The sequence below is a fragment of the Mustelus asterias genome, chromosome 2, assembly GCF_964213995.1.
Source record: "Mustelus asterias chromosome 2, sMusAst1.hap1.1, whole genome shotgun sequence".
Classification (NCBI taxonomy): Eukaryota; Metazoa; Chordata; class Chondrichthyes; order Carcharhiniformes; family Triakidae; genus Mustelus; species Mustelus asterias.
This window is the reverse complement of record NC_135802.1, coordinates 144237546-144263363: the sequence shown is the minus strand read 5'-3', so window position 1 is coordinate 144263363 and position 25818 is coordinate 144237546. Positions and strand designations below refer to the sequence as shown.

Genomic DNA, 25818 nt, shown 5'->3' with positions numbered 1-25818 from the left:
GATGAAAATAAGGGCATGATTTGTGGACCTTTGAAAATGGCAGCTGGGACCTGGATGTGGAACTTCAGTTTATGAAGTTCATCAGATACAATGTTTGCCAGTGCTGAGTTCAAACAGACCCCATTTTGGCTGGTCCAAGGGCCTTGACCTGCAGTGTAGGAGTCACAAATTGATGGAGCAAATGTAAACCCTCTTGAAGGGCAAATAAGGTCTTTATAACCATCTTTATAACCTAAAGTTGTTAAACATAGAACATAGAATAGAACATAGAACAGTACAGCACAGAACAGGCCCTTCAGCCCAGCCCGAGCTTTATCTGAAACCAAGGTCAAGCTATCCCACTCCCTATCACCCTGGTGTGCTCCATGTGCCTATCCAATAACCGCTTAAATGTTCCTAAAGTGTCTAACTCCACTATCACTGCAGGCAGTCCATTCCACACCCCAACCACTCTCTGAGTAAAGAACCCACCTCGGACATCCTTCCTATATCTCCCACCATGAACCCTATAGTTATGCCCCCCAGTAACAGCTACATCCACCCGAGGAAATAGTCTCTGAACGTCCACTCTATCTATCCCCCTCATCACCTTATAAACCTCAGCTTATGTTCTGGGGACCTTGGTTAAAATCCCACCCCAGCAGATGGTGGAATGTGAAGCCAATCAAAAATATTTGGAATCAAGAATCTACTGGTGACTCCGTGAAACCATTGTCGATTCTCAAAAGAACCCATCTGGTTCACGAATGTTTTTTAGGGAAGAAAATCTGCTTTCCTACTTGGTCTGGCCTACATGTAACTCCAGAGCCACAACAATGTGCCCCCTAAAATGGCCCAGCAAGCCACTCGGGTTCAAAAGGAGGGGCAATAAACGCTATGTTTATGAGTGAATGAGAATTCTAAGATGAAAAGGAATTCCCACCTATATGCAATAATCACCTCCATTACTTGCAGCAGTTTTCAGGTAGGACTGGTAATGAGATGTGAAATGGACGTCAATGAAGTGGGAAGAGGTGGTGGCAAATTGATGGGAATGAAGGAGCTAGGAAAAGGAATTTATGGCAGTATAATAAAGGGAGAGATAGATTACAATGCAGGGAGGCCAGAGGGGGGAAAGAGTGTCATTGGAGGAGAGAGGGAAGGAAAAAGAGTGACAATGAAGGAGACGAGGGAAATGGATATTAATAGAGGAGATAGAACTCAAAAACATAAGTAGGAGCAGGAGTAGGCCATTCGACCCCTCCCATCTACTTCGCTAATTAATAAGATCATGGCTGATCTGATCGTGGCCTTCACGCCACCTTCCTGCTTACCCCCCATAAACAGGAAATGGGAAAATAGATGGCAATGTACATTAATGGGAAAGAAGGAAAAATAACTGCAATTAAGAAGGCAAAGCATGACGTGAGGAGAGTAACTCAAGGAAATGGATAGCAATAGAGAAGTGCTGGGAGAGATGCTTTGGAGGCAGTTAAGGAGAATATGGGACTGGCCCATGGGATTGGGCAGTAAGGAGAGTATCAGATTAATGTGAGGGAATGGAGAAGGAGAGTACCGGCTCAAACTGAGAGAGAGAAAAAATATGTCAGCAAGAACAGGGGTGAGGAGTGGCAATTTGAAGTGTGGCAGTTGAAAGAGGGAAATTAGGCACATTATTGAGTTATCAGCTTTTTGGTTAGTCTCACAACACAAACCAGCATTCTTGAATATTTAAGTGCAATGTAATTTTTATTCATTACTGAAGTGAAAGTGAGGACTTTTTCTTTCTTGTTGGATGAAATGAAATGATGGGCACATTCCTGGAACACTTTACCAGTCATTTACATTGATGGTACTCTAATTAGGATTGCCAGATTGGGAAATATAAACTGAATATTGGCTAATTGAGGTGGTGTACATGTAGCAGCAGCTTTTAGGGTTGTACTCAGCTGACATTATTTTTGCTAGAACCCTGTATGTTGGATCCTTCCATTTAAGGTGTTGAGAGGTCATTTACGTTCCATCTTGAAAGATAAAAGTTTTGGACTTTCAGAAGGCCAATTAATCAATTGGTAAGATCATGGCTGATTGACAAGGTCTCAAATAAGAGATTAGCATGTAAAATTAAAGAGCGTAGGATTCAGGGTAGCATATTGAGATGGATCAGTGCTAACTATTCAGTGTTTATTAATAAGTTAGATGAGGGAACTGAATGTAATATCCCCAAATTTGCAGATGACACAAAGCTAGGTGGGAGGATGAGCTGTGAGAAGGTTGCAGAGATGCAGATTATTATCTGAATGGCTATAGATTGGGATGGGGTAATCTGCTATGAGACCTGGATGTCCTTGTACACCAATCGCTGAATGTGAGCATGCAGGTGCAGTAGGTGGTAAAGAAGGCAAATGGTATGTTGGCCTTCATAGCGAATGGATTCGGGTACTGCAGCAGGGATATCTAGTTGCAGTTATACAGGACCTTGGTGAGACCACACTTGGAATATTGTGCACCATTTTGGTCTCCTCATCTGAGGAAGGATGTTCTTGCTATGAAGGGAGTGCAGTGAAGGCTTATCAGACTGATTCATAGAGTCTTAGTGGGATTCCTGTCCCACTATGTCATTCCTGGGATGATAGGGCTGATATATGAGGAGAGATTGACTCGATGAGGATTAGATTCACTGAAGTTTAGAAGAATGAGGGGGAAATCTCATAGAAACCTATAAAATTCGAACAGAACTAGACAGGGTAAATGCAGGAAGGATTTTCCTGATGGCGAGAGTCCAGAAATAGGGGTCTCAGTCTGAGGTTACAGGGTAAACCATTTGGAACTGAGATGAGAAGAAATTTCTTCACCCAGAGAGTGGTGAGCCTGTGGAATTCTCTACCAAAGAAAGCAGTTAAGACCAACACATTGCAAGTTTTCAAGAAGGAGTTTGATATAGCTCTTGGGGTTAAAGAGATCAAAGGATATGGGTGGAAAGAGGGATCAGGTTACTGAGTTGGATGATCAACGAAGATCATAATGAATGGGGGGGTGGGGGGGGGGGGTAGGCTCCAAGGACCAAATGGCCTAATCCTGCTCCTATTCTCTGCATTTCTATGTAGTCATAACTCAAAGACATATTGCTGCCATCTTACCACTAACATACCCACCGAAACTGCAGCTGCAAAATGTTCTGAAACATGTATTAGTTTAACCTTGCACAAAACATAAGTGTTTATAAAAATTATTTTCAGTTTTATTGTATATTCTTTGGATTCTTGCTAATTACTGTAAACTTTCTCTGATTTGTAACGTAAATGACTTCAATGGATATTATTAAACCTTCAAATTTACAAAAAAATGATCTGCTCAGACATTTGGCTTGCAGTAGCAAGACACTATTGCTATAATTTCATCACAGACAAAACAGCCCATTTGATCAGCACCCCATCTGCTAGCCCATCTCTATTAGTTCCAATTTAAGCAATATTCCTCATGGACTTAAACCCCTTTACAAAATCAGTTAGCAAATAATACAGGCTTATGTGCTGGCATGTGTTAGCAGTCCTAGAGTCTTTTAATACTTATGGAGAGAGATACAGAGAGACATCTGTCTTCCAAAACTCAAACAGCAGACTCCAGAGAGAGAGAAACACCTCTTGCAAATAGTGGTGTTCCCTAGCACCGTCAGTCTTTGTTTCTGGCTGGTTGAGGTCACATGCTTGAAAGGTACAATTGCAGGAGGCTTAGCATGTTGTTGCAGTCCACCTTGCAGATGGTACACACTGTTGTCACTGTGTGTCTTTGGAGGGAGTGAATGTTTAAGATAGTAGATGGGGTGCTGATCAAATGGGCTGTTTTGTCTGTGATGAAACTAACCTTTCCTAACTGCTGGCAACTGATTAGCTGGCTTTGAAATTCCACTGGTATTTTTAATTTGAATTCTCTGACTGCTACCCAACACCCCCCCCCCCCCACACCCCCGCCCCCCGCCCCACCAAGTCACTCTTTCTCCTACATTTTCGATCCGATTCAAAATATTTTGTTCTAACATTTATAGAGCTCATAACTGGTATCTTATCAGCACTCCATCATTTCAAACACACAAATCCTCTCTTGAAAAAAAAATCACAACATTGGTTTTACCTTTGCCAAGCTTCTGAAATCTTTCTTCTGTTTTTCCTAAGCTACTGGAATGTGCTAGCAATTTGGGGAAGAAAAACATCCCCTCAGTGCAGCTGACTGTAACTGATGCCTCACTGCAGATGTTCAGAAGACACAATCCAAAAAAAGCTCACAGACCCATGGGTAAAAATATTAAGTCCATGTTTGGTAGAGGTTTAGGCCTTCAAATAAAATCTTTAAAAGACACATATGTCAAAAGACCATCTTCATAGAATTCCTAGAGTCCAGAAAGAGGCCATTTGGCCCATTGAGTCTGCACCAATCACAATCCCACCCAGGCCCTATCCCCATGACCTCACGCATTTATCCTGTTAGTCCCCCTTACACAAAGGGTCAACTTAGCATGGCCAATCCACCTAACCCACACATTTTTGGACTGTGTGAAGAAACCCATGCAGGCATGGGGAGAATGTGCAAACTCCACACAGACAGTCATCCAAGGCTGGAATATAGGAATGTAATGGCTAGAAGCACAATCTCAGGTTAATATACTCAGGGTAAAATTGTGTAGGAAAATAAAGGTAATTTTAAGGGATTTATATTTGTATTGGTAAACATTAGAAGCAAGGTACAGTTATAAGTGGGTTTAATTTAATGTTTCTGTGCCTGGAATGTTAAAATCTATAGTTAGATTCATGCTTGGCAAAGGTGTTTGTACGTGTAGGATTTGGTTAAGTTCCGACTGTGTTTCTATTGTGCTTAGAAAGGTCTACAGTGTGAAGAGTAAATAAACTTACAGTGGTTGCTTAGCAACTGGGGGCCTTGTAAGGTAGAATTCTGCAGCTATTTATGCCCCACCGCTGCTACCAGCGAGGATGGAGAATTTGGCGAAATCTCGGTTCACTGCAGCGGGACCAGAGAATCCTGCTGGCGTGAACAGTCGGAGAATCCCGCCCATGGTCTTTTGAGCCAGGATTCCATTTTGGAATCTTGCTGTCCAGTTATAACACCAGCTGGGATCGTAGCACATGTGTCACAACGTGTGACAGCTGGAATACTGAAAATACTTATTGCCAAGTCACCTAAAGGTGCAACAGGCACTGAAAGTACTTAATGTTGTGATATTGTGTGCGTGTCAATGCAGTCAATGACATGTGCCCTTAAGAAGCTGCATAGTGCCATCCCTGTGACATCACCATGTGTAAGGCTGGAGGATGAAAGGTACAGCCTTCATGTTAGATGTTCACTATTGCCTGTGATCCCTACTGCAGATGTTCACTAGTGTTTGTGACTCTGTTCATTTTTATCTTATCAGGCAGGTAGATAGTTAAGTAATCAACCTACATAACTGTTAGGAACCAGGCTCGACCTAGGCCTGTGCACAGCTGTATATAGTTGCTCCTGGTAATAAACCTCATGTAATTGTGTTCGACCAGAACCCTTGGCATTCTCAATATCTTGCTTAGCATAGAAAGCATGGAGACAGATTCCTTGAGTTTTACATTGAAGCCCTCAACCTATACAGTAGTAGCAGACCTCAACTGATGATGTGATGGTTGGCAGCGGTGGTCAGTTCTAAAGATCTCACAGCAGTGGATGTAATTCCTGAAGATAACAGAACACTTGCCTCTATGGCCTCACTGGGAGAGGTTCACTCTGGTGAGAGTCATAGCTGGTCCCCAACAACAGAGACCAGACGTAATGGCCTTGCCAGTAGAACTGGAAGCCATTAAGGCCCCATAGGAGGGCGTTGGGGCCCATTGGGCATGCCACATGCCAGTCTAGCACTGCCCACCTGGCACCGAGCAATGCCAAGAGGACGGGGCCTACTGGGGGCAGCCCATTGATGGTGGGGGGGGGGGGGGGGGGCAACTGCCACGCACTCTGCAATGTGAGCGGTGGGAGGGAGGGAGGGGGATTGCAATAGGCCAAGGGCCTAATGGTCGCTGCTTTAGGCCATGGAGGCTAGCTTATAGCAGCAGAGGCTGCGTGCTGGTTCTCTCTGCTCTCAGAGCAGAGTCCCACGCGCAGACGCAATGGTGCCCTCTGCTGCTCTCAGCCAGCTTCCTGGTGATAAGCCCTGCCCCACCCCCTCCCGCTACAAGCAAAAAATGGGCTGAGGGTTTTTTTTTGCTCCAAGTGCATAAGATCGCAGATTTGGGATGGAATTTTCCCATCCTGCCCGCCACTGGAATCATATAGGGGGGACACGGACAATGCAAAGGTCCACTGACTTTCAGGCAGGATTTTCCAACCTTGGTCAAGTACGGCCAGAAAATCCTGCCCTTGGACTCACCCAAAAAGTGGATCAGAAACTCTCCTACTTCCACGTGCATTTTGACTTCGAAATTTTTTCATAGGATCGCTCCCAGAAAGTGTTATTTCAGCCACATAAGTTCCAACACTGTGAGGCAAGGTGATCCCGTAGTGAACTAACAAGAGGGACCAGCTGAGAATACACAACCACAGGACATCCTACAACACCCTGAGAACTATACAACAACAATATATGGTCATGTCATACACCCACCAAAATATTATCTTCCTGCATAAAAATCCTATACCATGACTCAAACATGTTATGCCTGATATTTATTGCTACGTCTGTTCTCCAAAAGGTTTTTTTTTATAAAATAAACATTTTGCAGGGTGAATGGTGGTGAGATAATGGCTGGAATTTTACCAGCACGCGTGCCCCAATTCCGGGGACGGGCAAGGCTTGGAGAACGGCATTCTCTGTTGGCCTCGGGCGGGATCGTATTGACCTCGGATGGACGCGTCGGTAAAGTTCCGCCCAATGGGTGTGATTCTCCGATCTTGTCCGTGGCCACCCCACTGCAAGTGAGAACGGAGAATTGGTGTTCCAGCCTAAATTCCATTCGCTTTCAGTGGCATCGGAGAATCCTAGCCTCGAATGAGGTCAAAGATTTTTGGCGATTGTGTGCATGCAATGCAATGACATGTACCTTTAAGAAGCTGCATGGTGGCATTATTATAAAAATGTGTAAGGCTGGAGGATAAAAGGTACAGCCTCCATGTTAAATGTTCGCTATTGCCTGTGATCCCTACTGCAGATGTTCACCAGTGTTTGTGACTCTGTATCAGTCGGGCATCATGCATACCTTTGAGTTAGATGTATAGTCAAGTAATCAACCAATGTAACTGTCAGGACACAGGGTAGATCAAGGCCGTTGCATAGCTGTATATAGTTGTTGCTAGTAATAAACTTTATGTAACTGTGTTCAACAGAACCTTTGTCACTCTCAATATCTTGCTTAGCATCGATAGCATAGAGACAGATCCATTCCTTCATGTCTACGTCAAGACCCTCAACATATACAGTGGGAGCAGACTACAAGTGACTTTGACACTTAAGGTAAGTTTTCAATGATGTATCAAATTCAATATACAATACATGCTAAAATAGATAAATAACAATCCACTCCAACTAGAATTAAAGTGTTACTTGATAAGCTCTTGTTTTTTATATTATCATATTAAGTTATATTTTTATATGTAAACTTTTCATTAGATTATTACTGCACTTACTTGCCAGGTTTTTCAGAAAAGCCACTGCAAACTTTTGTGCATAGTCCATTTCCGCCTCCAGGGCTCTGTCCAGGTGAACTAAATGTTGATCAAAAGGAAAACTAACAAACTCCTCCAGGACTGTGACATTAGTTACCTCCCCAAGAGTCAGTGCAAGCAGAGTGCAACCTTTACATTTGGCTTCTCGTGATATTTCCAGTAATTTCTTCTCATCAAGAACCGTTTCCCCTGAGAATATTGTAAAGATAACTTTATGACTGTGTTGATTTGTGAGGTTCGAGAAGAAATTCTTCAAGCTCCATTCAATGGTGCTGCCAATGCCAGAGGAGCCCTCTTGCTGACTGAATGAGTCCTGGATGTGTCTCTTCTTCAGGGTTTTTGTAGAGTAATCCAGAACTCCAAACTCCAGGTTAAATGGACCTTCCCCAAATCTGGGAGTGGAATTTGGGGTGTGCTGTACCAGAGCCACCCGGGGATGAAGATCAGAGGCTTTTGGTTCTGAGGAATTCACAAACTCATTAACCATAGAGTTTAAGAAATGCCGAACTGTTTCAGATTGTTCAGTTTCCATTTGCTGTAAGTCATCAACAATGAAAGCTATGTCCAGGTTTACTGGAATAGGAGGTGGGAGAGGGAGTGTCGGACACTGGTCATCAGGACTACACTCATCTGTAAAAGAGAGATTAGAAATTATTGGTTAATATTTTGCTGAACAAAATGTTTGGGCTCATGTTTTTTGATGTGTGCGCATGAGTTTTAGTTTGCCGTTAGGATTTTATTAAGCACCAAAAATCGAGCATGTTTTTCCACATTTGACAATATATAACCAAATTAAAAATACAGGCCGGGATTCTCCGATCATCTGTGGTGGGGATTCTCCAGTCCTGCTGCTGTGAGTGAAGATTGGCTGAGTGCCAAGTTCTCCATTCTTGCTGGCAATGGTCATGGCAGGGTGTACAACATCATAGAATTTGGGCCATAATTAGTTTTTGATAAACATGATGTTAATGGAGTTTGGAGAAGGATTACTGAAACTCGTTCCACAAAACAATATATTGGCCTAAGGTGCCACTAATAAAGGCAGCTGTTAACATACAGGATTTCTATTAAGTGTTTTAAATTGGCAGTTTTATGGTGTATTATTGATGGAACAACATGAATAAGAATCAGGATAGCAGGAAGGTAGATAGGGCATACAGACGTACAAAGGACTTGTAATAATTTACTCGTAGATCTCCCATGGTAATGGGTTGAAGGGTTATGGGGAGAAGGCAGGAAAATGGGGATGAGGAACATATCAGCACGATCGAATGACGGAGTGGACTCGATGGGCTGGATGGCCTAATTCTGCTTCTACATCTTATGAACTTAAGTACAGAGTTATGACCAAGAGTCATCTTCAGATGAAGCAAGGTTAGAGGGTGGGAATGTACAGACATAAAACTCAATCCCCATTAAATAGTTATATATACTTCCTGAATGTAAAATAATACTTTGACCTTATGGAATAATTAAATAGCAAAATGTCAGATGATTCGGGAAGCACAGATGTATTGTTGATTGGAGCATAATATATTACGTAATCCAGCTGAGTTCTGAGACACACAACATGAATTGCTACAGTTCCAACATTGGTTAAGTGGTGTATGAAGTATGGCATGATAAGTTGATATCGCTAATTTGCATTAATCACACAAAAGTCTTTAAGATGACACCAAAGATGGGAGTGGTAACAGGAAATAAGATTTTACAGACAGAAAGTGAATCACAAGATTTCTTAATACATTGAAGACTTGGGTTTCGTGAATCTAAGATCATACCATAACACAGTCTGCATAAATAGATTCGGTTTAACAGCTCTTGGGATCGTTGCTGCTGTCTTGGCAAAACAAACACTGCATTCTTGTGGAGAAACAAAAGAAAAAAATTCAAGTTTAAAAAATCTCTCCAAGATTTGTAAGTATAATTAAATAATTTAATAACAGAAACGTAGGTCTCGATGTTAACTGCCCTGCCTGGCAGAAACAGGTCAGATAGGAGCAGTCAACATAAGGTGACTCCTGTTTTGCTGTCTTCCTATTGTGACCAGATATTAACCTATTCTGAGTGAGCGAGCAGGACATCCACAGTGTGGAAGCAGCCGGCCGCAAGGGCAGCTTCCTCTGTCGTATTTTTAGAGTCTCAGAAAGAAAGTTAAGGAGCTGGTCCCATGATGTCACGCTGTTTGGGCGAGCTCCCACCAGATATTTAGTTTGTAAGAGATTGGGGTGCCCTATTTTTTTAAAAATAAAAATAGAACGCCCCTGCTCCACAGAACACCTCCCCTTCCCCCCCACACAGAACACCCACCCATGCAACACTCGCAGCTCTGGCAGTGTCCAGGCATGGCCCTCTCGCCATTTGAGGGATTGATGCGCGATAAATCACACAGGAGGCTAGATTGTACCCGGGAAATAAAGGCTTTTATTGCCAACAATAACGGAGCCACTATATACAATCCCAGACTAAAGGGTCACCAGACAGAGCAGTGGCCTTTATACATCTCCAGGAAGGCGGAGCCAACTGGAGTGTACCATAGGACAATATTAACAGGTAGAACAGCCCAACCCTAACCCCAACAGTAACATATCTACAAACCCATAGTGCTGGCCAACCATGGCTCAGCACTCCTGGTGGTAACCAACAATGGTTCACCACAGGGATGTACCCACTGGCGTACCTCTGGCGGTTTCTGTTCAGCAGGTGCACATTGTCGGGGAGCTGTTGAGATCCACCTCGGTATGAATTGACATTCTAGGGGAGTGGTTTGGGAGGCGGTGGGGGGGGGAGGAGTGCGTGGGGTGGCATTGCTGCGGTGGGAGGGAGCATAATTTAAATGTATTTAAATGGGGATCCTGATGACGAACGTTGAGATTCCCATTATATAATTGACGGGCAGGGACAATCAAAACAGAAAATCCCACCGACATAATCCATTACTTTAGGATTCCCATGGGATTTCCTGCTCCTGCTGCTGATCCCATCCCCTGAAAACGGGAAGGGAAAATACCCGCTACATATTTTTATTTTTTGGTCACCATTGACTCTCTTGGTCATACATCTAAAAAATGCTGCTCTAAAATTATGCATATCTTGCAGCTTATAATTCCAACTAAACGTACACCCTTTGCAGAACATATATAGAATATATTGTATATATATTATCAGTTTCCCTCACCGGTAAAGCTCGTTCGACTTCTGGGATGTTCTTAAAGGAGATGATGACTGGAGTGATACCAGAAGCACTGAATTGAGTGGCAGCTGCAATTATAGCCTCAGTGTCCTGCGATCCTCCATTAGTGATAAACACAGCGATTTTCTTCACAAGGACACCATTGCGAAATCGCTTAAAAGTATTTCTTGCAACAAATTGCATACCAATGCCGATATTCCGCCTATTGGTTGATCGTTCGTGTCTTAGTCCCTCTATTTCCTTCAGTAGTAAGTGCTTTTTCTTAAAGGCTGAAAATCGAATAAACGGCCTTGCTTGATTATCATACGTAAGCACCGCCACACGGGCCCCCGTGGGACAGTTGCTTTCAGCGATGCCAATGTCCTCCAGGAATTTAATAACAATTCCTTTCATCCTTTCAAATATAGGTAACGTAACATCTGAAGACGTGTCCAGAGCGAACGCCAGCTCTGTGGGGTATGCAGGGCATATTCCTTTTCCTGGAACAATGCAACAAATCAAAATACTTAAAAATATTGTCAGGAAAATGTAGGTACTTTTAATTGATCTATATTTGCATTCTTAAATATTAGAAATAAGGCACAATTTTAAGCAGGTTTACTTTAGTGTTGCTGCGTAAGGAAGGGTAAATCTATAGTTAAATTCATCTTGTACAGAAGTGTTTATATCTTCTGTACGAGATTTGGTCTTTGTTAAACTGTGTTTCTATTGTGCTTAGAGAGGATTACAGTGTGAAAAGTAAGTTTTTAAGTTTATTTATTAGTGTCACAAGTAGGCTTAAATTAACACTGCAATGAAGTTACTGTGAAGATCCCTTCATTGCCACACTTCGGTACCTGTTTGGGCACACTGAGGGAGAATTTGGCATGGCCAATGCTCCTAACCAGCACATCTTTAGGAGGAACGCAGAGGAAACCCAAGCAAACACGGGGAGAATGTGCTGACTCCTCACAGTAAACAAGCTGGAAAAGGATAAAGTCATTGATTAGTAACCAGGGGCACCTTTAGGGTAGAAAAGCTTTTTTGAGTTTAATGTTAGTTGGATTTATTGCAATTGGAGCTAGGTAGTGAGTGAGAAGGCAGCTCTCATAGCTCTGCTAGAAGTAGAAAAGCCATACAATGAAGTGCACAAAAGCAAGCTCCAGGGGAACTAAATTACAGTTAGTTCTAGATACCAGGGAATGGAAAAGAAGCTTCAGTAATGTTGAAGTAAAAAGAATCAAAGAGGAAGTGCCTTGAGAACAGGATACTGTTCATGGAAGTCAAAGTCAGACCTGGGAAGAGAAGAGCTGATGAGGTTGGCGACAGATATGCAACATATCTGAAGCCAACATAAGGTCTGGTATCCTTATTTCCAATGTTTGAAGCAGCAATATTCTGTTGGAGAATGAGTCCCTGAGTTTGCATAGAATTTTGGATGCATGTTGCAATTCAAGATAAAGGAAGACTGAATTAAGAGGTGGAATACCTGGTGCTGGATTCCTTGTTAAAAGTGGAGTGGAAGCTTCGTTTGAAGCATGGTGCATAGTTGGAACATCTGAAGTGGAATTTTAATGCAAATGGCTGATGGAAAACATTGTTTGAAGGAAGTTTTTAAAGCGTTTCTTTTTGGGAATGGATTTTGGAAACCCTCATGTGACAATCATCTGGGGGGTATTGTGAGAGAAATCTACAGAAAATCAGTTGAGTGGCATCGGTCATTTGGCTGAGAGTAGGGTATTATTTTTGAAAACAGTGTACACGTGTGAAGGATTACAATCAAACGTCATGTTTTCTTGTTGTTAAAACCAATTAGCAGTCCTGTGACTCTATTCTTCCACATTTACTAAAAACAGTAAAAGTTACATTCTTTTGAGACAGCATTCCATTCTGGAATCTTCCCATCCAGTAGTAACACCAACTGGGTTTGTAGCAATATCACATATTCAAGCAAGCGAGGACAACATTCAAAGGAATGGAAAATATTTCAGTTTGCAAAACTCTGTAAAGATTACTTACTTTGTGAACAACAAGCTAAAAGAAAAAGAGAAAGCAAAATTAATGATTAAAATTCCAATATAACACTTATTTTCATTTTTGCCCGTTCATTTGCAATGCAAAAATAATCAATAGTCTAACCATTGCAACTACAGAATGCCACATTATAAAAGTGGGTTTTCAGTTTTAAATTAATTTCAATACTTGGGATTGTAAAGTGTCAGGAAACTTAATTCAGCTACCATGAGGGAAAACCTGCTTACAAACTGGCTTGATGGTCTGCAGTCTTGAATACTGTATTTTGGTCACTTTCAAATTAGTATTTAGCATTGAGATTGATATGGATGGCTGGTTGGTACACATTGGAACAAGCGGCAGATTGAGTTTAGCCTTGAGGCTGCAGATCATTCTAAATTATTTTTTGCATTTCTTGTATTTAATCAGTTCTTGACTAAGGAATTTGGGAAAACATGATGCAAATGCAAGGCTCTCTATTTTCTAAAGATGGAAAGAGAGCAAGGTCCAATTTGCCCTTTAAATTTGATTTTACCCATTGGACAATCATGACCGAAGAATGACAGCAGTCCACAAAACCTAGAATTGCACCTCTACTGATAAAGATGTGATAAAAAGTGCACATTTTGGAGAGAAGACAAGAATACACTAGTTTTTTTCACTGGCTTGTAATTTTTTTGTTTCACTGAGTTCTTCTCTTTCCTGGTTCATTGACTACTCAGTTTATAATTGAAATGGGCATTCTGGTGGCTTCCTCATTAGTTCTGCTGGTTAAAACAGTGAGCAGCTGTATAGATGCATTTTCAGAGATGTCGTTAATGAACAAGAAAAGGATTTATTAATAAGAATTGTTCAGCAGTGACATGGCTGCAGTTTGCTCTCTACATGTTTCTGGGCTAAGAGGACTCCACTCCTGGGGTGAGTACCTACCCTGAGTCCCCAATGGTTCCCTACGCCAGATGACCCCTAATCTGCTGTTATTCCCTTAAAGGGACAATCACCACATCCCTCCCCTTTAACCCCTTTATACAATCCTCAATAATTAAGTTATTCAATCCTAAATTCTAAATAAACATTTCTGGCGCGGTCTTACCTGCTGTTCATGCTACGCTCCCGTTGCAGCGAAGTTCGAGAATTGGCAGCCAGGCCAAATCTCTGTTCACTGCAGTGGGATGGAAAAATCCTATCAACATGGACAGTGCTGAGATTCCCGCCTATATATATGAGTTGGACAATTAAGAATTGAGTCTTTGAGGGGGAGTTTTCGGTTTCTTGTAGAATGGTGTTATTCTGTAGTCTGAGATGCTTCCGCAGGATTGACGTTAACAGGAACTGCAATAACGGGGTCCTCTTCTGGCACAGGTAGTTCATCACTAGTTGCTTCCGTGGAGACATTTATGTCTATAACAAGGTTGGTCAGGTATTTTGGTGCTTACAGGTTCAAAAACATTTCTTGATGACAACACTGACTGCTGGAGCATCTCTCTATTCCTCAAGCGATCCCAGTGTTTGCTGATCTAACCATAATAGCTTTTTAGGAAAGTATTTTCAAGATTTCCTAATTTGAATGTTATCACCCTTGTTCTGGACTCGCCGGCCAATAACAATATTTCTCTCTATCTACCTATCAACCCCTTTGATCACGAGTAACACTTTTGCCTTAATATAATTTTTTAAGCATCCTCCAGCCTAAAAACACTGATTCTCAGACTTTTTTGGAGTAGAGAAATAATGTCAGACTGAAATGTTTTTGTTTTAGCATTTCTCCATCAGAAACATTAACACCGTAATGTATATCGGTGGTACAGGAGATTCTCATTATTTGTTGCTTCTATTATCTATGTTCCCAATTATTCTTGTACTTATTCACAGAAGCTGAGGTTGGGTCAGGAAATGAACAGGTTGGGGGATGGAAGGAAAAAAGAATAATAGAGGGGGGAAAAAATCCATAATACTTTCTTACAGATCTAAAAGACTATTTTTGCTCATAATAAAAGTGCACTAAACTGACAACTTCATAAAATGCAAACAAAATACTGGGAGAAGACAATCTAACTGCTGTCGAATGGAACCTTATCAACCAATTTTTGTTATCTGCTATGAAATTCCCTCCATTATGATGGATCATGGATTTACATTTAAATAATGCACCATTAGTACGATGTTAATCTTTATTTTTCTTTTGTCTTCCCCCATGTTACTTGGGCTCACCACACTGCTGGTTGATCAGTCTTTTCCATCTCCTCCTGTCAGTCACCCATTCCACTTCCAATCCATCTGCGTTTAACTCTCTCTCCACTGCATCTTTCCAATCTGGTCTTCAGCCTTCCTCTTCTTGCTGGCAATCCCATCTCCATCACTCATCTCACAACATTGCCTCTTTCTCTCGTCAACAGGCAACCATGCTAATTCAATCCCTTCTTAGTTATATTCTTCAGTGCTCCCATACATAATCTTCAGTGATCCCCTGATGACTAATTTCAGATATTGTCCTCTCTCATCACTCCACACACCCATCTCGGTTTCTCATTAGTGTCCAGCTGTTGTTCTTCTCACCTTCATGTTGCTCAAGTTTCTGCACATTATATAACAAGCCAGTCTCAAAACAATCTTGCAGATTTTTCCTTTCAGTTTCAGCTATACTTTTCTACTCCACTGCACTTCTTCCAAATTAGTTGCTTGCTTTCGATTTCCATACTTCCATCCAAGTACTGATCGGCAAGTCTTCACTAATAATCTTTACACCTTCACTCTGATCCTCTTCATTAGGCTCAAACTTACAGTCCAACCTCTTTGGTTGTACTGATCTTCAGAACTCTGTCTTCCAGTGTTATTCTCCAGTTTTCCAGCTACTCAGTTATATTCGCATCATCCCCACCACATAGCTCAATGTCATCCACGAACATCATTGACCATGACCCTTTGAATCTCGCTTGCTCAATTAGAACATCCATGACAATCAAGAAGAGAAAGGGAATCAATGCCGACCTTGAGTGCAATCCAACTTTGGGTTCAAATCTCACTCTCCCTCCACTGCTTCTTACTCTGGTCTGGCACTACTTATACATGCCAGGTAATAGTCATATCTCCCTTTCAGAGATTCCACAAATTCCAGCACATCTCTGGACTTACACCCTAGACACCTGGTCAGAGACCTTTTCTAGGTTGATGAATATAGTCTTCATGTTATATTGACCTTCCTGATACTTCTCTGCCACTTGTCTCAAACAAATATTGCATCAATGATGCTTCTTCCAAGCATGAATCCAAACTGACCTTCTTGAATTTCCACTATTTTTCTCACTCTCTGGTCTTTTACTCTCACCCAAACTGTGATGGTACGTAGTAAGAAGTTAATTCTTCAGCAGTTTCTGAAATCTTGAATATCTCCCTTTCATTTGACCATTGATACAAAAATGTTTTAATGTTAAGCACGTCCTTAAATAAAACAACCACATGCCAACCTCAAACTCTTTGACTAGTTACGTGATATAGGTTGGTTAAGAATAATTCAATTGATTCACTAGATTGGTGTGAGCATTAATTAAAACATGCTCATTCAATTGCTAAATTCTGCTTCAGGCTGAAATAACTGCAATCCCAGCTGACAGGAGCTAAACCTTGAATCCTCTGCCACACAGTTTAGTTCCTCACTAGCTTTACTAAACAAGTCTATGGGTGGGATTTTAAGGAGAGAGTGCAGAATGTAATTTACAGTCATAGCTAGGGTGGAGCGAAAGATCAATTTAATGCGAGGTAGGTCCACTCAAAAGTCTGATGGCAGCAGGGAAGAAACTGTTTTTGAATCGGTTGGTATGTGACCTCAGACTTTTGTATCTTTTTCCCCAACAAAAGAAGGTGGAAGAGAGTATGTCCGTGGTGCGTGGGGTCCTTGATTATGCTGGCTGCTTTTCCGAGGCAGCAGGAAATGTAGACAGTGTTAATGGATGGGAGGTTGGTTTGAGTGATGGACTGGGCTTCGTTCACTACCCTTTTTAGTTTCTTGCAGTCTTGGACAGAGCAGGAGCCGTACCAAGCTGTGATACAACTGGAAAGAAGTCTTTCTATGAAGCATCTGTAGAAGTTGGTGAGAGTTGCAGCGAACATGCCAAATTTCCTTAGTCTCCTGAGAAAGTAGAGATGCTGGTGGGCTTTCTTAACTATAGCGTCCGCATGAAGAGACCAAGATAAGTTTTTGGTGATCTGGACACCTAAAATGGACCTTCCCATTGTCAGCCCCTTGCCCGCTCTGATTCCTGTGGTGGGCGGGGTGGTAAAATTCCTGCCAATATATTTTTTAATGATGTTTTGGTGAGCGTTGTAACGATTGATGTGAGGAATATTAGCACTGGGGACAAGAACAGTTTCCATTTTTGGATACTCAGGGTTGAAGGCTCAATGTTGGTGCTCTTGGGACCACCATCAACAGGCAGGAATGATGTGCTGTCTGAGGTGAGGTGAGGGAGAGAATATTGTGCTTGTGGTAGGAGTGCAATGGAGCGTATCACCATCTTGCTTTTCCCCCACTTTTTGCCATTCGCCTGCACTTTTTCAGTGTCAACATCCAGCACTTCCGAATGCAACCATGTAATATTTTGCATGTCCTAAACTGAGTACATCCGTTGACCAATTCAGTGCCAGATTAGGACAGTGTGTACCGATGACCATATCTATCAGGAAATGAATTAGAATGACTGAGTTTATTTTGCACAGAAGCCTTAAAGCCAGCAGCCATACCTTTTATCAATTTATCATAGAATCATATAATCCTTAAGTACAGAAGGAGGCCATTCAGCCCATCAAGCTTGCACTGAAAACTACCCCACCCTGGCCCTATCCCCGTAACCCCATATATTTACCCTGCTAATCCCCCTGACACTAAGGGGCAATTTAACATGGCTAATCAACCTTATCTGCACATCTCCGTGTCTCTGGAGGAGCCCACGCATATGCAGGGAGAACGTGCAAACTCCACACCGACAGTTAGTTATCCGAGGCCGGAATTGAACCCGGTTCCTTGGCACTGTGAGGTAGCAGTGCTAACCACTGTGCCACCGTGCCTCAAATTTACCTCTGAATTGAGAAGAGGGAACAGTGTCTGATCACTGCACCCACCCCAATCTCCAATGCAATTCTTATATTTCCATTTAAAAATTATCTAAGGATCTAAATAATTATTGGAAAACTTAGTTGTAAAGTTTAAAGATAAAAGTGCGGCCATCAATATCTCAAAGAAGCATGAAGAAAACTTGGTTTCACTTTTCCACGAAAACCTTCAAGTACAACATATTTCTCAAGTTTTCCAATTTTATTCAGAGACTTCAAATCACTGATAAGAAACAAAAAGCCGTTACTTACCGCAGTTCTCCCGTATATATGCAACAAGGTCACAAGACTGCAATGAAGATGAGAAAAGTTTGCAAATAAACTTTAGATAAAACCAACAATTAGACCACATCAGTAGAGTTTATATTTTGTATGTGCAGTAAGCTACGTACCGTTTCTGATGCACGGCCTGGAGGTCCTTTCTGGCCCTGTAAAAAAGGATAAATAAATCTTGTTTAAAAATTACATTTATTTTTTTCATTCTTATTTATTTATATTTTGTGGGGAGATGTTGGTGCACTGGTCATTGTCACTGGGCTAGTAAATTCCAGAGCCCCTGGCGAATGCACTGGAGTGATGGGTCCAAATTCCACAAAATCGCACCATGGCAGTTGGTGAAATTTAAATTTAATTTAAAGACTTAATTTAAAGATTAAATTTGAATTTAAAGATGGTATCGCCATGAACATTTTGTTTCTCGCCCCACCTTTTCCTTCCCACACTCCTGATTTTCCCACACTTCTTCTGATTTTCTGCTTTCAGACATCCGGGAATTGCCGCACTGTCCCACCACAACAGTGTAAGAAGTCTCACAACAACAGGTTAAAGTCCAACAGGTTTATTTGGTAGCAAATACCATAAGCTTTCGGAGCACTGCTCCTTCGGGCCGGCAACTCCACATCATGACCACAACAGTCCCAGGAGGAGGAGAGAGAGAGAGAGAGAGAAAGAGTAACAGCATGGCATCGATGAAAGAATTGTTCCTTGACCTGACACTTGGCAGCTCAGGTGCTGGCACTGAACACAACTTGGAGGATAGTATAGAGTTGGCTTTGGCTTAAGGTGAATCGCAGGTTATGTATCAATTGCAGCGAGGCCAGTGATAATGGATGGTTGGCATGTCAGCTCACAAGGGGGTGAAGTTGCAGATGAGTTTTGCCACAGGACACTCAGTGAGGTGACTGTTAGGGATGCATTCTGAAATGCAAGGTGCATTAGCTGGTCAGCCAGACAGACTCCTGTCACTAGTATTGAACATGGAGGTGGCCTGCACTGCAGTCTCAGCTCTGTCTTTCTGTTGTCTTGCAGACTAGAGGACACTATTAACTCCAGCTCCTTTTCAGGTACTCAGATCATCAACAACCTGTCCTGGTCGCCCCATGCCGACACTATAGTTAAGAAAGCCCACCAACGCCTCTCCTTTCTCAGAAGACTAAGGAAATTTGGCATGTCAACGACAACTCTCAACAGCTTTTACAGGTGCACCATAGAAAGCATTCTTTCTGGTTGTATCACAGCTTGGTGTGGGCTCCTGCTCTGCCAAAAACTGCAGGAAACTACAAAAGGTCGTGAATGTAGTCCAATCCATCACGCAAACCAACCTCCCATCCATTGACTCTGCCGACACTTTCTGCTGCCTCAGCAAAGCAGCCAGCATAATTAAGGAACCCACGCACCCCGGACATTCTCTCTTCCACCTTCTTCCGTCGAGAAAAAGATACAAAAGTCTGAGGCCACGTACCAACCAACTCAAGAATAGCTTCTTCCCTGCTGCTGTCAGACTTTTGAATGGACTTACCTTGCATTAAGTTGATCTTTCTCTACACCTTAGCTATGACTGTAACACTACATTCTGCACTCTCTCGTTTCCTTCTCTTTGAACGGTATGCATTGTCTGTATAGCGTGCAAAAAACAATATTTTTCACTATATACTAATACATGTGACAATAATAAATCAAATCAAATCAAACCTGTATGGACACCTACTTCTTTGCTCTTCCTGTGTGGATGCAATAACACTCCCTGCCAAATCCCAGAGCTCAACACATGTCCAAAATCCATTCCAGATTATTTTCAGACACTTTGCAACAGCAGAGGTTCTTCAAAATTATCTGATCTGCAAGTCAGGTGCCTCTCAGTAAGGTTTATATAGGACCCAACTTGTAGCAAAGTGTTTGGTCTTTGGTGAGTGGCCTCCAAAATTTGTTGAAAGGATCTACATGGTCCAAATTTGGGAAATGAGCATTCAAAAGCCAATTCAGGCATGTGGCATCATCATTGCAAAATGGTATTGCTTTGAGTACTAGCAGGGTTGCACCATGAGTACCCTTCTCCATTGATGATGCTCCACATTGGCCAAGCTGGCAGCAGCTGGTAACACAACACACCCAGCTTTTGTAGCAGTTCCATATTTCACACCCCATGAGTGGGATTCCCCGACCGCGCATGCCTCAAGACTGGAAATCCCCGCCTGAGCTCAACGGACCTTTAAATGATCCGCTGAATTTTCTGTCCCACCCACTACAATTCCCGCAGCGGATGAGATGGGGGCAGCACAGTGGCACAGTTGCCTCACAGGTTCCTGGCTTGGGTCACTGTCTGCGGGGAGTTTGCACATTCTCCCCGTGTCTGCGTGGGTTTCCTCCGGATGCTCCAATTTTTTCCCACAGTCCAACAATGTGCAGGTTAGATTGATTGGCCAGGCTAAATTGTCCTTAGTGTCCCGGGTTGCATAGGTTATAGGGATTAGTGGGGTAAATATGTGGGATTATGGGGATAGGGCCTGGGTAGGATTGTTGTCAGTGCAGACTCGATGGGCTAAATGGCTTCTTCTGCACTGTAGGGATTCTATGATTTTCGGCCCATATGTCTCCTCCTTGGAAAAGTCCTTGCTGGTTACTGAAGAGCAATTATGGAACAAAATCAGTGTTTAAAATTGAGGTGAAGCTGAAAGCCTGGGCACGACACATCAAAATACAACAGTGAGAGTAAAAGCAATATTGCATCTAATAGACCAAAGGAGAGGTTAGGGCTACAATCAAAACTTCAATTTATGTTATTTAGTTTTGCAATAAGAATTGACTAATACTAAAAGTGGGAACCAGTTAGCTTGGTTGGCTACGTGGCTAGCAAATGTTTCCGAATAATCAGCAGCGCAGGTTCAATTCCTGTTCTGGCTGAGGTAGACTTGGGACTTGCCTCCTTACCTTGCCCCTGAGTGTGGAAGGCAATGACAAACCACCATGAAAAAAGCTGCCAAGAAAACAGCTCAGGATGAAGCAGCGGGAGACAATGAACCAAGGACCTGCCTTGGGACAGTGCATCAATGAATGAAATACTAAAAGTCATCATTGGTCTTTTAAAAGTACTTTTTTTTCATGTGCTTGAGCTGATGGAAGTACAAAACCATTGAGAGTAAGAATAACAATCATAGATCACTCTTTTGTAACAGTCCCAAGCACCCTTATTGCAGATGATGCATATCTATTTTGATGTTCGTTGGCAACTAGCCTGCTGTTAGTCAGCACATTACTTTTAGGACTGATTTCTCATTTTGTGGAATGCGTCTTACCCTTTCTCCAGGATATCCAATCATGCCTGCATCACCAGGATCACCAGAAGGACCAGAGAAACCCTAAAAATGATTTTAAAAATCACATTATTTAACCTGAAACTTTATCAAACCCAAATCAGTCATAGTTATAAACAGTTCTACAAGTGGACAGCAGCTGTGACTATAACTTGCTAATAGATTTCATTTCAGGATTGGCAACATTCGTAAACATTTCATAACTCTTTGACACAGGATGTTTTAATGAGGTTTCCAGAACAACTGATGATTTAACTTCTCCTTAGTGTAACCATGGTCTGAAATATTATAGAATTGTCGAAAGTTCAATAACCAAATCACCATATTCAGGAGTGGCCATCTGAGATCCATGCCCAATTGAAACGTCCTTTACATGGATGTGTTTTGAAAAGTATTGCTGAAGCATTTGTGCAACTTTTCCTTTTTAACATTTACAATGATTTTAAAAAAACTTTGATCTCACCTCAGCTTATTCACCCAGGACAAATAACTCAGCCACGCAACATTTCATCTGTCCCTTGAGTGAATGTATGGAAGACTTATATTGCCACTAGAGTGTCCAGAAGACTTGTTTAACTATCTATTACTTTATGTCTGAAGCATTCTTTCTGAAATTAGTTCTAAATTGATCTTTGAGTAGCTTTAGCATATTCTCCATCGTCCTGCTCTCGTTAATTAAGTTGAACTAGTGTTCTGGATTTAACTAATTAATACATTTTGAATATCTCATATTTCTATCAGGTGGAACCTCCAATTTATGATTTAGCAATAGAATTCGGCTTTCAGTTTGCTATGTTTATTCCTGCTCTACTGTTGCTGTGTGTTTTTGTTGTCTTTTGTTCCACAGATGTTGTTAATTCTCACACTTTCAGTCTGTAAAGATCAGAAACATTTTGCCATGCTGTCCTGTTCAAAAGACCCAGATTGAACTGGGTACGTACACATCACTTCAGTCTCGAGTACAGCTGTGAAATGGGCCCCCCTGGAACACTTACACATAACACATTAATTTCCTAGCTATTTAGAGATAATACAACAATATATAACAACTGATTTAGCTGGCAGACAGCACTAGACTGCATGGGGGAGGTGAGAGGAGGAATGAAGAGACCGGGTGGGAGGGGGAGGGATGAAAAGACCGGGTGGGAGGGAGGGTTGTAGAGGCCGGGTGCGAGGGAGGGATGAAGAGACCGGGTGCGAGGGAGGGATGAAGAGACCGGGTGCGAGGGAGGGATGTAGAGACTGGGTGGGAGGGAGGGATGAAGAGGCTGGGTGGGAGGGAGGGATGAAGAGACCGGGTGAGAGGGAGGGATGTAGAGGCCAGGAGCGAGGGAGGGATGTAGAGACCGGGTGGGAGGGAGGGATGAAGAGACCGGGTGCGAGGGAGGGATGTAGAGGCCGGGTGCGAGGGAGGGATGTAGAGACTGGGTGGGAGGGAGGGATGAAGAGACTGGGTGGGAGGGAGGGATGAAGAGACCGGGTGAGAGGGAGGGATGTAGAGGCCGGATGCGAGGGAGGGATGTAGAGGTCAGGTGGGAGGGAGGGATGTAGAGGCCGGGTGTGAGGGGGGGGGGAAGGAGAGATTGGGGGAATGTTGATGAGTGGACCCAATTAGATCAGGGGTGATGATTGTGGATGGGTCCAGGGAAAGATTGAGGGAAATCTTTCCCTGGGGGAACTAGAGATCAGGTGAGAAGATTTCAGGAGGCCCATGTGTGGGTCCCTAATCCTAACTCTGTTAAGACCAGAACTAGACATATGTGAGATTGGTTGTGTTCTACTTGAGATTTCTTTACATGTTTACTTTCTACCCATCCCCAGCCCAAACTCTTTTTGGGTGTAAAATGTCTCCTGTCCTATCCCCATCACTGATGTCAAATCAACATTACAATAACAGGAGGCCTCAGTCGGTCTCTTTCTGAAATTGCAGATACGTGTTGCACACGATTGAATATCCATTAAAATTAATGAGTGAGAAATCATAGGCACACAAACATGACTTTTTAATAGACAGGTGAGGACTCCCCATAGGTGATGTATATTTATAAATTTCTCTTTGAGTGTTAAATTCACTGTGAATTCCAAATTCCTTCCAATTTCACTTTGAACTATATTCCTGTAAGATCTAACTGTAGTTTACACATGGCACCACACCTAGTTCCAATACTAACTTCCACTTGTCTGGAATAAATGTTATCAACAACTGCCTATTAACAAATATTATCTTGCTCTTTTCATATATCCTTAGTCATGGCAATGGACATTAAATCCAAGTCACTGCTATAGATCTGAAACTATGAGAGTTTTAGTATCAACCTCTAGGTTTCGGTCCAATAATTTTTACCTACAACCCATCTCAATCCTACAAGTGCTTTTGTTTCACCAGCTTCTTTTCTACTTCCATGTGGCATAGTGGTTAGCACTGCTACCTCACAGTGCCAGGGACCCAGGTTCGATTCCCATCTTGGGTCACTGTCTGTGCTGAGTTAGCTCATTCTCCCAGTCTCTGCGTGCCTTTCCTCCGGGTGCTCCAGTTTCTCCCACAGTCCAAAAGACATGCTGGTTAGCTGCACTGGCTATGCTAAATTCTTCCTCAGTGTACCCGAACAGGCGCCAGAGTGTGACGACTAGGAGATTTTCACAGTAACTTCATTGCAGTGTTAATGTACGCCTACTTGTGACACTAATAAGTAAATAAATAATTCCCTTCATTCAGTTTCTGCATAGGTTTCATGTGGAACCAGATTGAATGTTGTTTTAGGAAATCTAAGTACATTATATTGTATGGTAACTTTTTGCATGCTATTTTGTCCGGAAGATCAAAAGGTTGGCCCAGTAAGACATTTCAACAACTGATTAGTGCTGGTTACTCCATAAATGCGTTGTTAGGTAAACTCACTGGTGCTGGCAGCCTGTGTATGTTTAAACAGGACTGTCTGGAATGCACTACCTTGGAGGGTAGTGGAGGCAGGATGCCTCACATCTTTTAAAAAGTACCTGGATGAGTACTTGGCACGCCATAACATTCAAGGCTATGGGCCAAGTGCTGGCAAGTGGGCTTAGGTGGGCAGGTCAAGACATTTCATGCGTCGGTGCAGACTCGATGGGCCGAAGGGCCTCTTCTGCATTGTAGTAATCTGTGATTCTGTGATCTGATTAATTGTGGTACAGGAACTGGATCAAAATATTAGAAATAGGAGCTGAAGGAAGGCAAACTATTGTGGCTGCCCTTATTATTGAGGAACTTAGCTGAAATGCCAATGCCCATGGTAGAGCAATGTTGAAAAACATGACAGCATGAGGAAAAGTATTTCTAATTAGGTGAAGCTGTACAGGGCTGTTAAAATATGGTAAAAGTAGAAAATTGAGGGAAGCAAAATGTTGCACAGTTTTAACTTCAATGAATCAGAGCAACTGGCAGATTAATGAGCATCCATTTCAAAACAATGGACACACTGGGTGGAGGAATGTAAAGTGGCAGATTTGGAGGAACATGAGGATAAAGTTCAGATGACTGATATCCACAGTCATGACAGTGAAACAAAAATTTGATATTTGTACCAGAGAGAAAATGGAGACTAGAAATAGGAGAAAGATCATCTGGTGGACAAGTCTTTTCTTGTAACAAAAACAGAAAATGTTGGAAAATCTCCACAGGTCTGACAGCATCTGTGGTGAGAGAAAAGAGCCAACATTTCGAGTCTGGATGACCCTTCGTCAGATTCATTTTTTGTATCCTGGACAGGGGTGTGATAGAAGTACAAAAAGTGCTTTACAGAATAGAAACAATGTTCAAGCTTTGGATAGCTTTAGGCTTTCTTGAGTGTTAAATACCATTGAGGGGAAGAGAAGTGACTGAGATTCACAAAAAAAGCAAAGCTTTTTCAACAGCTTTTATTAAGAGATAGTACTCTCTCAGTTGGTGAGCTGAGAGGTGGGGTGGTATTGAATCAGGTGGGTGGGTGGTAGGTGGGGACAATGTCCCCTTCCCGCCTCTATTCTGATTAAGTTCATACCTCATTCCACTACCGCTATTATTAACCAGAACTAGGTGTCAAAGTTTGAGGATGAGGGATAAACGTTTTAGGACTGAGGTGAGGAGAAATTTCTTCACCCAGAGAATGGTGAATCTGTGGAATTCACTACCAGAGAAAGTAGATGAGGCCAAAACGTTGTCTGATTTCAAGAAGAAATTAGGTATAGCTCTCGGGTCCAAAGGGATCAAGGGAAAATCGGGATATTGAAACTGATGATCTGCCA

General features: G+C 42.3%; 1 protein-coding gene across 1 annotated transcript in view; it reads right to left on the bottom strand.

Moving 5' to 3' along the window:
- The window catches only part of LOC144511900 (collagen alpha-6(VI) chain-like), a 138807-nt gene that overhangs the window by 5871 nt on the left and 107118 nt on the right, over window positions 1-25818 (bottom strand). Inside the window, exons 29-35 of the mRNA XM_078242338.1 lie at window positions 21541-21603; window positions 18361-18396; window positions 18221-18257; window positions 12869-12883; window positions 10856-11349; window positions 9459-9540; window positions 7639-8307 (exon numbers count right to left, since the gene is read on the bottom strand). Of these exons, the coding sequence (XP_078098464.1) occupies window positions 7639-8307; window positions 9459-9540; window positions 10856-11349; window positions 12869-12883; window positions 18221-18257; window positions 18361-18396; window positions 21541-21603 (1396 nt within the window). The remainder of the gene's footprint in view (window positions 1-7638; window positions 8308-9458; window positions 9541-10855; window positions 11350-12868; window positions 12884-18220; window positions 18258-18360; window positions 18397-21540; window positions 21604-25818) is intronic.